At 46.8% G+C, this 16,163-nt stretch overlaps 1 protein-coding gene across 4 annotated transcripts in view; it reads left to right on the top strand.

Moving 5' to 3' along the window:
- Positions 1-16,163, top strand: part of LOC141065418 (uncharacterized) — a 289,170-nt gene that overhangs the window by 261,641 nt on the left and 11,366 nt on the right. For all 4 annotated transcript variants that reach the window (XM_073557898.1, XM_073557899.1, XM_073557896.1 and 1 more), the window contains one exon: positions 243-366. In XM_073557898.1, coding sequence (XP_073413999.1) covers positions 243-366 — 124 coding nt within the window. The remainder of the gene's footprint in view (positions 1-242; positions 367-16,163) is intronic.

The raw sequence follows: 16,163 nt of genomic DNA, 5'->3' as shown, positions 1-16,163 counted from the left end.
GATTCTGGGTGATGAGAGGAGACTACTGGGTGATTATACAGAATACACTGGAGGATTCTGGGTGATGAGAGGAGACTGCTGGGAGATTATACAGTATACACTGGAGGATTCTGGGTGATGAGGAGACTGCTGGGAGATTATACAGTATACACTGGAGGATTCTGGGTGATGAGGAGACTGCTGGGAGATTATACAGTGTACACTGGAGGATTCTGGGTGATGTCTCTCTCGTTGGTTGTCAGGTTCCTCTCCGGTGTCAGGACGTCGCTCTCTATTTCTCCATGGAGGAGTGGGATTATGTAGAAGGACACTGGGATCAGTATAAGGACGTTGTGGTGGAGGAGCTCCGGCCTCTTGTGTCACCAGGTAAGAGGAGACCTCAGTTATTTCTTTCTTTTCAGATATAATACAGCCTCACTTCTGTCCCAGGCCGTACATACTCGTGTCTGTAATTACCAGTTAGTATAATTATTATTTGGTTGTAACATGATTTCGCCTGTGTCTGAATGTTCACTGATGATCGTGGAAGAGGAGCAGGTTTGGGACTTGTTCTGGAAGTCCAGGCTTCTCCTTTGTGCCCCCCCGATGATTAGAATATCACAGGAAGCAAGAACCATGCGAGGATTATTATTATACATTTTTATATTGCCAGTTATTCAATGGCTTTACATGTGGTAAGGGGCAAATATAGACAAGTACAATAAACATGAGCAATACAAGACACACACAAGTACAGAAGGAGAGAGGACCCTACAGTCTACAGAAGGCTTCCCCAACTCCAATCCTCAAGGCCCACCAACAGATCATGTTTTCAGGATTTCATTAGTATTGCTCAGGTGATAATTGCATCACCTGTGCAATACAAAGGAAATCCTGAAAACATGATCTGTTGGTGAGCCTTGAGGAGTGGAGTTGGGGAACCATGGTATACAGGGATGGGTGAGGATACACTAGGAGAGGGTAGAGCTGGTCGTGCGGCGGTTCAGTAGACTGAGGATCACTGCAGGTTGTAGGCTTGCCAGAAGAGGTGGGTCTTCAGGTTCTTTTTGAATGTTTGCATGGTAGGCGAGAGTCTGATTTGTTGGGGTAGAGAGTTCCAGAGTATGGGGGAAGCACAGGAGAATGTTGTGAGTTCATTTTCCCCTTCACCATTGAGGTCTGATGAACTCCCTCTTCTGGTGAAGGAAGGTAGTGAGGCTGATTACAAAGCACCTGAGCAGAATGATGATGACTGGGTGACTGGAATTGCTGACTGATATAAGGCAGCCAACGCCCTTCTGCCTTGCGGGTGATTTCTCTGAGGGATTCTTGGAGACCAGTCTGATTCCTGCTCCTCAAAAGCTAAGTTTTTCTGCTCTGCTTTTTGCATTTGTGTTTTGGTTTTGTTTTGCCTTGTTTTTCTGGATTTCTGCCTTTCCCTGCTGGGTGAGCTGAATTCCTTTTTGCTCTGTCTTCAGAAAATACCTGAGTACTGATATAGTCTTTTTGAAGCCTAGCGTCTTCGGGGCTTTTTTCCCTATCAGTCTGTTGGCTCTTGTTTTGAGAGGGTTTTGACGGATTGCAGACAGCAGCTTTTCTATCCTGTCCTATTCAGTTAGCTTTGGCCCCATCATTTTCTCAGCCTATCTTTCTATCTGTGTGAGTGTTTTTTCATCTTGCTTCACCGTCATTATATGTTGGGGGCTGCCTATTGCTTTGGGGCCTGCTCTGGGGCAGTTTAGATTTCCATTTCTGTCTTTAGGCTATGTAGTTCTCCGGCTGTGATCGAGGGGTCTAGGGCACCGTAGGAACCCCCCACGGCTACTGCTAGTTGTTGTTGTTAGGTTCAGAGGTCTGCAATCCGATAGCTGCCAACTTCTCTGGTTTTCTGGACTTAGCTAGAATTTCTGTTTTTGCCTCCTACGGTGACTCATTCATAACAGGAGAAGTCTTGTATGTGGTTGTGAGAAGAAGAGATAAGAGGGGAGTAGAGAAGGAGATCTTGAGAGGATTGAAGGTTGCGTGTGGGTAAGTAGAATCATAGAATCGTAGATTTGGAAGGGACCTCCTGGGCCATCTGGTCCAACCCCCTGCTCAAAGCAGGATTCGCTAAATCATCCCAGACAGATGTCTGTCCAGCCTCTGTTTGAAGACTTCTATTGAAGAAGAACTCACCACCTCTCGTGGCAGCCTGTTCCACTCATTGATCACTCTAACTGTCAAAAAGTTTTTTCTAATATCTAATCTGTGTCTCCTCCCATTCAGTTTCATCCCATTGCTTCTAGTCTTTCCTTGTGCAAATGAGAATAAAGATGATCCTTCTCTAACCTGTCTCTAATCTTCCCTTCATCTCTAAACTCCTGGAACGTCTGGTCCACTCCCGTCTTATCCGCTATCTCTCAGAAAACTCTGTTCTCGACCCTCTCCAATCTGGTTTCCGCTCTTTACACTCCACCCTCACTAAAGTCTCTAATGATCTGCTAACAGCTAAATCAAATGGTCATTACTCCATGCTAATTCTCTTGGATCTCTCTGCAGCATTCGACACTGTGGATCATCATCTCCTCCTCACTATGCTCCGTTCCATTGGCCTCAAGGACACCGTTCTCTCCTGGTTCTTCTCCTATCTCTCCGACCGCTCCTTTACTGTATCTTTTGCCGGTTCCTCCTCCTCTCACCTTCCCCTTACTGTTGGGGTTCCTCAAGGATCGGTTCTAGGCCCCCTCCTCTTCTCCTTGTACACTGCCCCTATTGGTCAATCAGTAGATTTGGTTTCCAGTACCATCTCTATGCTGATGACACCCAATTATACGCTTCTTCTCCTGACATCACGCCAGCCTTTCTAGAAAACACCGGCGATTGTCTAAACGCTGTGTCTAATATCATGTCCTCACTATATCTGAAACTGAACCTGTTAAAGACTGAACTCCAGGTGTTTCCTCCCTCTACTAATGTACCTATACCCGACATTGCTATTTCTGTGTGTGGCTCCACTATTACTCCCCAGCAACAGGCCCGCTGCCTTGGGGTCATACTTGATTCCGAGCTTTCCTTTGCCCCGCACATTCAATCACTGGCTCGCTCTTGTCATCTGCACCTCAAAAACATTTCTAGAATTCGACCTTTTCTTACTTTTGACTCTGCAAAAACTCTTACTGTTTCTCTTATTCATTCTCGTCTCGACTATTGTAACTCTCTTCTAATCGGTCTCCCTCTTACCAAACTCTCCACTCTCCAATCTGTCTTGAATGCTGCAGCCAGGATCATATTCCTCACCAATCGTTACACCGATGCCTCTACCTTGTGCCAGTCATTACACTGGCTACCCATCCACTCCAGAATTCAGTATAAACTTATTACCCTCACCCACAAAGCCCTCCATGGCTCAGCACCACCCTACATCTCCTCCCTTGTTTCAGTATACCACCCTACCCTTTTTTAAAATGTGGTACCCAAAACTGGACACAATATTCCAGATGAGGTCTGACCAAAGAGGAGTAGAGGGCAATAATGACTTCACGTGATCTAGACTGTATGCTTCTGTTAATACATCCTAGAATTGTATTTGCCTTTTTTGCTGCTGCATCACACTGTTGACTCATATTCAGTCTTTGATCTATTACTATACCCCAAGTCTTTTTCACATGTGCTGTCACTTAGCCCTATTCCTCCCATTCTGTATATGCTTTTTTCATTTTTATTGCCCAGATGTAGTACTTTGCATTTTTCCCTGTTAAAAACCATTCTGTTAGTTGCTGCCCACTTCTCCAGTTTATTTATATCTTTTTGAATCCTCTCTCTCTCTTCTCTAGTATTAGCTATCCCTCCTAGCTTTGTGTCATCAGCAAATTTAATCAGTTTACCCTCAATTCCTTCATCTAAATCGTTGATAAAGATGTTGAACAATACAGGGCCCAGGACAGAGCCCTTGAGACATTCTTCCACCGTCAGTACCGGGAGACCATGTCACAGATGTATGAAGGAGACAGTATTCTGCACCTTCTGTCCTCCATTGCTTCCTTATACAGATTATGATTCTCCCATAAACACAGTATGATGTCCCCACTGCTCCCTTATATACAGTATGATGGCTCTATAGCTTGTTGTATACAGTATGATGGACACCACAGATGCTCCACACACTATTATGAACTCCACAGCAGCACCCCCACAATATGATGTCTCCACAGCCATCTACAGGGTGGGCCATTTATATGGCTATACGTAAATAAAATGGGAATGGTTGGTGACCCAAATCGGCGTGCTGAATTTGCAGAATGGGCAAAACAAAATTTGGAACAGGACCCTTAGTTTACATAGAACATTAAGTTCAGTGATGAGGCAGACTTTTTTGGGTGGGCCATTTATACGGATACACCTGAATAACATGGGAATGGTGACCGTTTTCTTGCGTAGGGTGTCTTGCATTGAATCTGCTGCAATGCCCCAGGCACTGCGATCACCAGACATCAACAAAATTTCTATCCGGTCCTCACATAATTACCTCTGCGACATGTCAATGGTTGTAAACAAAGAGAAACTTGTGAATAACTCATGAAAGAATAAAGTTACGTTAAAACCAAGCACAACATTGTTTTTCTTGTGAAGTTCTCAATACGTTTGATGTGTCACATGACCCTCTTCCCATTGGAAAAATAAAGTTGGATCCAAAATGTCTGACTTTAAAATGGCCGCCATGATCACCTCCCATCTTGAAAAGATTTCCCCCTCCCATATACTAATGTGCCACAAACAGGAAGTTGATGTCACCAACCATTCCCATTTTATTTAGGTTTATCCATATAAAAGGGCCTCCCATAATGGACCCCACAGCAATCCCACACATTATGATGGATCCTAGAGTCTCTCACACACAGTCTGATGTCCCAACAGTCCCCTGTGCACTGTATCCTAGCTCTCTTATCCACAATAGGAGGCTTCCACAGCTCCCACACAAAATGATGGATAAACCGTCCCTCATGCATGATATGATATCTTCATCATATCGCCACAGTATGATGGTCCCCAAAATACTAGATAAGGCTACTTTCAGATTTCAGTCTTTCTCTATCAGGCGCAATGCGGCGCCGTTCCGGATCCGGCTTAAAATGTGGAAAACGGATGCACCGGTTCCGGTTTTTTGCCGGATCCAGCATAATCCGGAGGCTGGATCCGGCAAAAAAACGGAACCGGTGCATCCGTTTTTCCATCTGTTTCGTCCGTTTTTTTGCTGGATCCGGTTTTTAAAACACACCCAAAAGCCACGATTGGCTACTGGTATTGAAAGGAAAACCTATATATACCTTGGTTTGTTGTTTTGGAGCAAGATGGAAGCTATTATTGGAAAGATCGCGCGCAGGCTTACATTGATTTTACTTTTGAGGCCAATTCTTTGGCAGCAGTTGTCATGGAGAAGGAGAGACAAAGGCAGTGTATCATGCGTCTGCGCCGACGTCGTTTCTGGATTCACCCTATAACCGCACAGTGGATGACACTGGGAGTCTTTGCAACATTTTCTGTCGCTGCGAGGAAATCCAGAGAAGTTTTTGCTTTATACAAGGATGAAAGTGGAAACTTTTGACTTTTTGCTGGACAGGGTTGGAGAACTGATCCGGAGACGTGACACCTACTGCCGCTTCTCCATCTCACCACCGGAGTGTTTGGTGGTCACTCTCCGGTAAGCCAATTTTTATTATTTCTCCTCCAAAGCAGACTTCAGTATACTGGAAATGTGTCTCCTCCTGTTGTTGCTGTTACTTTGCATTAATTATTGTTTTTGACTTTTCCCACAGATTCCTTGCAACAGGCGAATCCCTTTCCTCGCTCCATTACCAGTATAGGATTGGGATTTCAACATTATCAGGTATCATCAAGAACACATGCCGCGCATTGTGGGACTGTCTACATGAAGAGTTTATCCCACAGCCCACATCGGAGAGGTGGCTCGAAATAGCTGACCAATCTTACAGCATCTGTCAGTTTCCGAATTGCCTGGGTGCAGTTGATGGCAAGCACATCAGGATCACTAACCAGCTGGATCGGGATCTGAATTTTTTAATTATAAAAAATATTTCTCTATCATCCTGATGGCGATTGCAGACGCCAAGTACAAATTCATTGCGGTGGATATTGGGGCCTATGGACGCTCCAATGACTCACAAGTTTTTAAAGTTTCAGCAATGGGCCGTAATTTGTATGGAAACACATTCCAATTCCCACCTCCAAGACCGCTTCCTCAAACTTCTGGGCCACCACTGCCTGTTGTCTGCGTAGGTGATGAAGTGTTTCAACTGTCAGAACACCTGCTCAAGCCGTACGCAAGCAGAGACTTGACGCCAACTAAAAGAGTGTTCAACTATCGCCTGACACGAGCACGGCGGATGGCGGAGTGTTCTTTTGGAATTCTTACAGCAAAATGGAGAGTTCTGCTGACTTGAAAACTGAAAATGTGGATGAGGTGGTAAAAGCATGTGTTGTGCTACACAATTTGGTTATTACTAAGGAACAGATTGCCATAGAAGACAATGATGTCAAACCACATTGCATGATTATCGCACTGTTAATGTGCAAAGTACTCTAGCAGTGTCCAGAAGGACACATTGGCCGAGTTCTTTATGTCACCTGAAGGTAGAGTTGAATGGCAGGATGACGCGGTTTGAGATGTTAAAACCAATTTTGTACCTTGTTTTACTTTTCAATTTTTTTGGGTAAATCAATTTGCAATCATTTTCAGGAAAAAACTGAGTATTATCTGACAGAATTGCAGGGGTGTCAATACTTTTGGCCACAACTGTATATTATTGACCTCTTTGGCCCTTTATGAAAACAATTATTTTCTCTTTTTTTAACAATTCTTTACATAGTACCTGACCGGCACTATGCTGACCGCCATATTAAACTACCCCAGTGATGGGTATGCCAATGTGGCACCCGCTGGTGATCCGAGGACCTTCCACAGTACTGCCAACCAGCAGGCCTCCCCCCACCGCCACACACGTACGTTTACTCATACACTTGCTTGTACACACTCACCTACTCTCACGCACTCACTCACACACATTCAGTTTTATACATAGACATGTAATATTCAACAGTTAATGAGACACAATACATTTTATTGACTCCAACAAAAAAAATATTTTTTATCAACTTTAGCTGAATTATTTTTTTCAGAATATTTTTGGTAGCAAACTTTTTTTGGGAAAAAAAAACATTAAATATTTGTGTAATGTGTAGCGGAAATAGTATTGGAGGGGCTCTCAGTTTGGACCACTTCAACAGTGGCGTTAGTGTGGGAGGATGTAGTTTGTGAGGGGTCAGAGACCAAAGGACAAGGTATAGGAATGGAGAAAGAAGGTGAAGGGGTGGATAAAGCTGGTGAAGGGGTGGAGAAAACAATAGACTGGGGGGGAAACAAAACTGTGGGTGTTAAGGACGGTTGAATTTGGGATGTGGAAGGAGACTGGATGTATTGGGAAGGGAGTGTAGGTTGGGAAGGGAGTGGAGGCACGGATGCAGTAGGGAACTGTTACGGGGAAGGAGACTGGAAAGTGGCAGGAGGTTGGTACTGGGTAAAATGGTATGGTACAGGAGGGGTAGGAAGGACTGGGCCAGTTGTAGGGGCTACTGATGTCACCTGTGCTAAGGCCACCTGGCAGGCTTGCATTACATGCAGCTGCTGTTCAAGAGTCAGGTTGTCAAGGCGCTCAATTACAGCTTTGAAAAATGAATGATGCGGCGCTTTATTTGCATCTAGATGCATCCTTTCAACACGCGTGCTTAAATCTAGCACCTCTCGACTAACAAGATTGAACCCAGCAGACATTTGCTGGGTCATAGCGTGTTGATAGGATGCATGTAGATGCAAAAACTCCATAGGTTTCCTGACCCCGGTGACGCAGCTGCCCAGAACTCAAAGGTGTTCTATGGAGGGCAGCTGTTTCAGAGGGGTGAGGTAAAGGAAAGCCTACCTCGTCAACAGCAGCTTCATGTAATGAAGCCTGCACAGATGCTCCAGCAGAGGTTGATGGGGCTGAGGGATCACACACAAGGGAAGGCAGGGAGGGTGCAGAGGGGTTGGGTATGTTGTGGTCCATGGTGACGGCCTCCTGGGGGATCGCTCCAGAAGGGTGCAATGCAAGCTCCCGCATGCTGCTGAAGGTGCTGTTGAAAAAGGTAGAAAAAAATTGACATTAATATCATGATATTGATTAGCCCTGGCTCCAAAAAAAAAAGGTTACACATTTTAACATTTTTTATTTAGAAACTTCAGGTAGGAATCTTTACCTTCTTGTCACCATAGTTGACCGGAGGAACGCCAGGGCCTGGGCATATTTATAGCGGCTCCTGCGTCCTCCTGATCCGCTGGGAGCCTGCATCTCTTTGTTGATCTCTTTCTTGAAGCGATCCCGCATTGACCGCCACCGCAACTTAACTCTTTCCCCTGAAAAGTGAAAACACAAAATGGTTAGGATCAAGCCCAATACATCCGGAAACATTACTGAAATGTGAATACTTACGCTGTTCTTTCTGTGCCCGAGAATGGAGTTCCTCCCAGTTAGACACCACAGCCTGGCACACTTCCTCCCAGAGTCGTCTAGTAACACTAGCATCCGCATGGAAGCGGTCCGCCAAATTCCATAGCGGCTCACGATCTCTCACCATATCAATTAGGAGGTCCACTTCAATAGCCACATCCTCACTGTCGGAATCGTGAGCACGCTCTGAAGCCTGTCTAAAGACAAAAAAGGTAAACATAACAATCACAGCATTAATTACAAACCACAAAAGTCCATAAAAAATTACTTACTCTATGGCGACCGCCCCGACGTGGTTGCCGACGACTCTGGGAGGCACTTTGAGGAACTCTCCGACGAGCCACAGAATCAGAAGCCTTTCATGAAAAAACAAGAAAGGGAAAATTAAATGCTGTTATGTTGACCTGTTTTTTGAGTCCACTGATGTGTATGAAGATCTTTTAGTGCAATGCATGCAAAGATACTTACACTCGGGGTGCCCACTCCAGGCATTTCTCCGCTACGTCCGTCTCCTTCTGAGAGACCCTCAGGTTCAGCTTCCTATTAAACAAGAATGCATATATAGGGTTATGTGTACCAAGAATGGCCTGGCCAAAAAAAAAAAAATGTACCTCATTTCGCTGGCGATGTGAGGGAGGGCTCCCAGAAGAAGACATGTCTGGCTGAAAATCTGTAAGACACAAACCATATTTAAAGCTTTCAGGCCTTAATACTTACATTATGGGTTGCAATAGCTTCACGCAGGGTTTTGCCAGTGGTGGCCTGGGAAACTTCCTGCATGAAACAAGCACAATGTAGTTAATATTTGTGATGTGTGCAACAATGATTTTTAAAATAAAACAAAAGAACAAAAATAGTAAAAAATAAGATATTTTGAATTCCACTCTCACCACCCTATAAGATGCAGCTTGGACAACCAACCATCGCAAAAACTTCTAACAACTTAATCTGTATATACTCGTGTATAAGCTGACCCCCCCCCCTAAATTAGGCCCAAAAAAATGGTAACACTTATTGTATAAGCCGAGGGTGGAATCCAGAGACTATGGCCCCATATGCTGCTCCATTGAATATGCCCCCATATAATGCCCCCCAAAAAACAAAATTACCTCTTGTGGGTCCATCGCCGCTGTCTGCCACTTCTTGTGTCAGTGACTGTTCAGCCAGCAGAGGGGCGGCGCGCACTTATCACGTCAACGCACCCCCTGCTGACTAAACGCCACTTACAGAGGATGCAGCAGAGACCGCAGTGAGCAGAAATGGACCCAGGAGAGGTGGATATCGCTATACTCACATTGCACAGATTCAGGAATGGTAATGAGCAGAACCACGTTACCACTGAAGACAGGAAGAGAGAGTGGAGAAGCGAGCAAGGACGGCAGCAGGACTGGTATGATCTGTGACACCCCCGCTCCCCCTCCGACCCACAGGTATATGACCCGTGTATAAGCCAAGAGGGGGACTTTAAGCCCCAAAAAAGGGCTTAACATCTTGGCATATACACAAGTATATACGGTACCTCCCCCTACAGTATTTACACATAAATACACACACCCAACCATGCAAACTACATCGCACTGTCCTTCATAATTAAAATCCCTCCCCACACTGATGACCAGAGCTGTAACTTTGTAAAAACACAAGTACAATGTAAGAACAACATTAAGGTACGTACGTGTGTGTATATATACATATACATGCAGCAGCAGGTACAGCATGGGACTCCAGTGTGGTGCCCAGCAGTGACGGCAGTGTTGGGGCTTTTGCAGCGGAGGGGGTCCAGTGGCGGTTGTAGGGGTCATGGTGGCGACAAGTCAGCAGGAAAGGCCGCAAGCGGCAGGGGGGGGAGCCGTGGCAGTGGTGGGGTACCACCAAGGACCTGCTGGTGGTACTGTGGAAGGGCATGGTACCAGCAGTGGGTGCCATATTGAAATAGCCATCTCTTGGGTATTTCAATTTGGCGGTCGACATGTTTTCAATTGGTGCAGTGGATTGTGTGAATCAAGGACATGCAGACAGACAAAACGAAAACCTATGCTTGCATGAAAATGTGGAAACTCACACTCAAACTCCTGCTCGATGGATGCCCAATAGTGGATGTCTGGCTGGCAAATCCAGTAGGTTGGTGGCTATCTGGCAGATCCAGTGGCTGTGTGGATCCAGTCAGCTCTTCCTCCTCTGCATTCAGTGTGATGAATGCCCTCTACCTTTCCTATAGGGGGGTGGAGATTGGCAGGTGTTTTTCTCAAAATTTGATACTTTTTTGAGCATGCTCAGTGCAAAAGCCGGATCTGGCGCCGGAATCAGGCAAAAACCGGATGCCACCGGATCCAGCGCCCATAGACTATCATTATACAAAAAACGGATGTCACCGGATCCGGCGTCATCCGGTTTTTAGCCGCAGACAAACATTACATGCAACGTTTTTTCCAGACGCCGGACAGGCTATTTTTTCCGGATCCAGCAAAAAACGGATACGCCGCATAGGCATCCGGCGCAGTGCGGCGATAATGAAACTCTATGGGGAAAAAAACGGACCCGGTGGCAACAGGCACCGGATCCGGTTTTTACACTTTTCGCCGCATCGCGCCTGATACAAGAAAACTGAAGTCTGAACGTAGCCTTAGTCTAAAAAGTAAGACTACTCACCTAACCTTCTTCCCTCCGATGCTCTGCTCCACTTTTGTCGACTGTGGCTCGCAGCGTTACGGGAGCAGGCAGAGGAGCTGTCAGGGCTGTCAGCCCCTCTGCCTTTTGATCGGAGACTCCACGGCATGACGCGTGGTCCCGATCGCTCCCATGGTAACCCGATGTCATGACGACATCCGGGTTACCAGAGCTCAGAGACTTCCTGTCATGCGCAGTGCAGCGCTGACATCTTATATGGCATGCAGATCTGCATGCCAGAGGTGTAGCTAGGGGTTCAGCTCAGGGGGGGCAAAACATCTGAGTGGGCCCCTAACAGGAGGACATATCACTGGTGCAACCTGCGCGACCTAACATGAATGCAAGAGGTAAGGGGACCCATTTCTACATCCAAAAAAGGTGCAATTTTGCATTTTTAGGGGATCTTGGGCAGCAAAGGGATCATATATTGTTCTTGCACAGAGGCCGTTTCTGTCTGTCCGCCTGTGGCCCCTAACCAAGTAATCATGATTATAACTATTGTGGTATAGGGGAACCTCAGGAGATGACCGCATGGTTATTGAAAACAAAAGTTTATACAAAGACCAGCGCTGATATTACCGCCATATGGTGACATATAGTGGTAGATACCAGTCCTGCAGGACATACAGAGATTACTGCACAGTTATAGATGGTGACTTACAGAGGATGTTCTTTCTGGTGGAGTCGTTCACTTTTCCCATTTTTTCCATCTGGCCCAGACTGACATGTCGATTTCTCCAGCCAGGACTCATCTGCAGAGATTACAACAAAGACACATCCATCTTGTCACATTTCCAGCACCGTTCACATGTAGAATCCTGAAATCCTAGAATGTTGGAGTTGGAAGGGACCTCCAGGGTCATCGTGTCCAACCCCCTCTTAATGCAGGATTCACTAAACCATCTCAGACAGGGTCTCTCCCACTTGGTACCTCCCTATAGAGTGCCTATGGATGCCTGGGACCTTGACCTGGTCCTAAGGGTTCTGCAGGAAGCTCCATTTGGACTGCTTCAGAAGGTTTCTTTGAGGGTTCTTTTCCTGGAAAGTGGCGTTCCTAGTGGCCATCACTTTTATCAGGCGGGTTTCTGAGCTGACGGCACTATCCGGCCGAGCTCCATTCCTCACTTTCCATAAGGATAAGGGGTGCTCAGACCAACCCCTCCTTTTCTGCCGAAAGTTCGTGTCCTCTTTTCACATTAATGAAGATGTTTTGCCTTCATTTTGTCCAGCACCGGTGCACCGTGTGGAAGAGGCTCTTCACACGTTAGACTTGTTAAGAGCCCTCTGGAGGTACGGGTCGAGGACGGCTCCCTTTCGTCAGACGAACACGCTGTTCGTGCTCCCCGAAGGGCGCAGAAAGGGACTCGCTGCCTCAAAATCGACCATAGCCAGATGGTTTTTTGTTTGACTTTTTAGGAGTCCTACCGCATTAGAGGCACGCTGATTCGAGCAGAGATCAGAGCGCACTTTACTTCGGCAGTGGGCGCCTCTTGGGCGCTTCGGCATCAGGCTTCGACAGAACAGGCTTGCAAAGCAGCAACCTGGTCCAGTCTGCACACATTTGCCAGACATTGTAATAGTCATACTCAGGCCTCGGCGGATGCGAGCCTGGGTAGAAGGACTCTCCAAGCAGCGGTGGCGCACCTTTAAACAAAAGGTGCATGTAGCTTGGACCGGTGAGTCAATCTCCCACCCAGGGACTGCTTTAGGACATCCCACAGTCTCTGTGTCCCCCAATGAAGCGAAGGAGAAACATGGATTTTTGTGAGTACTCACCGTAAAATCCTTTTCTCCGAGACGCTCATTGGGGGACACAGCACCCACCCTAATAGCCAGTTGGCTGTTGTTTTGTTTAAAATTTATGTGCATTTACTAATTTGAGATAAGGGTGGTGTTTTTGGATATGTTGTACCTCTATTAAGGCTGATTTTGTTGTCCTCCTACTGCTTTGGAACCAAACGGATTTCCGCCCGCAATAGGGGCGAAGGTGTATACTGCGGAGGAGGAGCTAACCTCTTTTTTTCACTTAGTGTCAGCCTCCTAACGGCAGAAGCATACACCACAGTCTCTGTGTCCCCCCATGAGCGTCTCGGAGAAAAGGATTTTACGGTGAGTACTCACAAAAATCCATGTTTTTGTACTCAGGACATGCGCACTGGCTCAGTGAGCAAGTGCAGTGCGGTGTTCCCGACAACACCATATGATGATCCCACAGCTCCCCTATAACACTGTATGATGACAGCACAGTTCCCCTATTAGAATCATAGAATCATAGAGTTGGAAGGGACCTCCTGGGCCATCTGGTCCAACCCCCTGCTCAAAGCAGGATTCGCTAAATCATCCCAGTCAGATGTCTGTCCAGCCTCTGTTTGAAGACTTCCATTGAAGGAGAACTCACCACCTCTCGTGGCAGCCTGTTCCACTCATTGATCACTCTAACTGTCAAAAAGTTTTTTCTAATATCTAATCTGTGTCTCCTCCAATTCAGTTTCATCCCATTGCTTCTAGTCTTTCCTTGTGCAAATGAGAATAAAGATGATCCTTCTACAATGGATTACAATTATTATTATTATTATTATGCATTTATTTAGCGCCATTTATTCCAAGGCACTTTACATGTCAAAAGGGGAATTATAGACAAGTGTAATATACTGTATACAAGAATAATAAACAAGTGTAAGACAAGGGACGCACAAGTACATAAGGAGAGGGGACCCTGCCCGCGAGGGCTCACAGTCTACAGGGATGGGTGAGGATACAGTAGGAGGGGGTAGAGCAGGTCGTGGGGTGGTTCAGTAGACCGAGGATCATTGCAGGCTGTAGGCTTGTCGGAACAGGTTGGGCTTCAGGTTCTTCTTGAAGGTTTCCGTTGATGGTGAGAGTCTGATGTGTTGCAACAGGGAGTTCCAGAGTATGGGGGAAGCACAGGAGAAGTCTTGTATGCGGTTGTGGGAAGAAGAGATAAGGGGGGAGTAGGGAAGGAGAGCTTGAGATGATCGAAGGTTGCGTGCGGGTAGGTACCTAGAGACCATGTCACAGATGTATGGAGGAGACAGGTTGTGGATGGCTTTGTATGTCATGGTTAGGGTTTTGAATTGGATCCTCTGGGCGATAGGAAGCCAGTGAAGGGCCTGGCATAGGGGGGAGGCTGGGGAGTAGCGGGGAGACAGGTGGATTAGTCGGGCAGCAGAGTGTAGGATGGACTGGAGCGGTGCCAGAGAGTAGGAGGTTGCAGTAGTCGAGGCGGGAGATAAGAGCGTGCACTAGTGTTCTTGTCGTTTCGTGGTTGAGGAATGAGCGGATCCGGGAAATATTTTTGAGTGTGAGGCGGCAGGAGGAGGCGAGGGCTTGGATATGTGAAAGAGAGCGCAGAGTCGAGGATCACCCCAAGGCACCGAGCGTGCGGGACTGGGGAAAGAGAGCAGCCGTTAACATTGATGGATAGGTCTGGTGGAGGGGTAGAGTGAGATGGGGGAAAAGATGATAAATTCTGTTTTGTCCATGTTCAGTTTGATAAAGCGAGCAGAGAAGAAGGCTGAGATAGCAGACAGACATTGTGGGATTTCAGTAAGTAAGGAGGCGAGGTCGGGTCCAGATAGGTAGACCTGCGTGTCATCGGCGTAGAGGTGATACTGCAAACCGTGGGATTCTATGAGCTGTCCCAAGCCGAAGGTATAGATGGAGAATAGTAGGGGTCCTAGGACAGAGCCTTGGGGAACACCGACAGACAGGTGGCGAGGTTAGGAGGTGGTGTGTGAGAGGGAGACAGTGAATGTTCGGTCCGTTAGGTATGATGAGATGCAGGATAGGGCCAAGTCTGTGTTGCCAAGAGATGAGAGAATCTGTAGCAGGAGGGAATGGTCTACGGTGTCGAAGGCAGAGGACAGGTCCAGGAGAAGGAGGACAGAGTAGTGTCACTTGCTCTTGGTGGTTAGTAAGTCGTTAGCGACTTTAGTTAGGGCAGTTTCAGTTGAGTGATGCGGTCGGAAGCCAGATTGTAACCGGTCAAAGAGGGAACAGGAGGAGAGGTGGGAGGACAGTTCAAGATATACATGCTGTTCCAGTAGTTTTGAGGCATAAGGGAGAAGAGATATTGGGCGATAGTTAGACACAGAGGATGGGTCAAGAGAGGGCTTTTTGAGGATGGGTGTGATTGAGGCATGTTTGAAGGATGAGGGAAAGACACCATTTGTAAGTGAAAGGTTGAAAAGGTGTGTTAGAGATGGGATGAGGACTGTGGCCAAGTTAGGGATGAGGTGGGACGGGAGAGGGTCGAGGGCACAAGTGGTGAGGTGTGATCTTGACAGAAGGGTGGAGAACTGATCTTAAGTCACGGTGGAGAAGCTGGCTTTTGCAGAACAGGGCTGAGGGGCATTGGGGGCTGCGGGCCAAAGTTTTGTCTGATCGTTTCGATCTGCTTAAAGAAGGAGGCAAAGTCTTCAGCAGAGATGAGAGGAGGGGGAGGAGGTGCTGTGGGACGGAGTAGAGAATTGAAAGTGTTGAAGAGCTGTTTAGGGTTATGAGACAGGGAGGGTATGAGAGATGCGATACACAGTATGATGACCCCACAGTTCCCCTATACACAGTATGTTGATCCCATAGCTCCCCTATACACCGTATGATGATCCCACAGCTCCCCTATACACCGTATGATGATCCCACAGCTCCCCTATACACAATGTGATGATCCCACAGCTCCCCTATACACAGTATGATGATCCCACAGCTCCCCTATACACAGTATGATGATCCCACAGCTCCCCTATACACAGTATGATGATCCCACAGCTCCCCTATACACCGTATGATGATCCCACAGCTCCCCTATATACAATATGATGATCCCACAGCTCCCCTATACACCGTATGATGATCCCATAGCTCCCCTATACACCGTATGATGATCCCACAGCTCCCCTATACACCGTATGATGATCCCACAGCTCCCCTATACACAATGTGATGATCCCACAGCTCCCC

This window comes from Dendrobates tinctorius, unplaced genomic scaffold (genome assembly GCF_039654945.1).
Source record: "Dendrobates tinctorius isolate UK_male_01 unplaced genomic scaffold, ASM3965494v1 ptg000251l, whole genome shotgun sequence".
In the NCBI taxonomy this organism is placed as follows: Eukaryota; Metazoa; Chordata; class Amphibia; order Anura; family Dendrobatidae; genus Dendrobates; species Dendrobates tinctorius.
The sequence above is the reverse complement of the archived record's forward strand: the minus strand, read 5'-3'. Positions and strand labels throughout refer to the sequence as shown.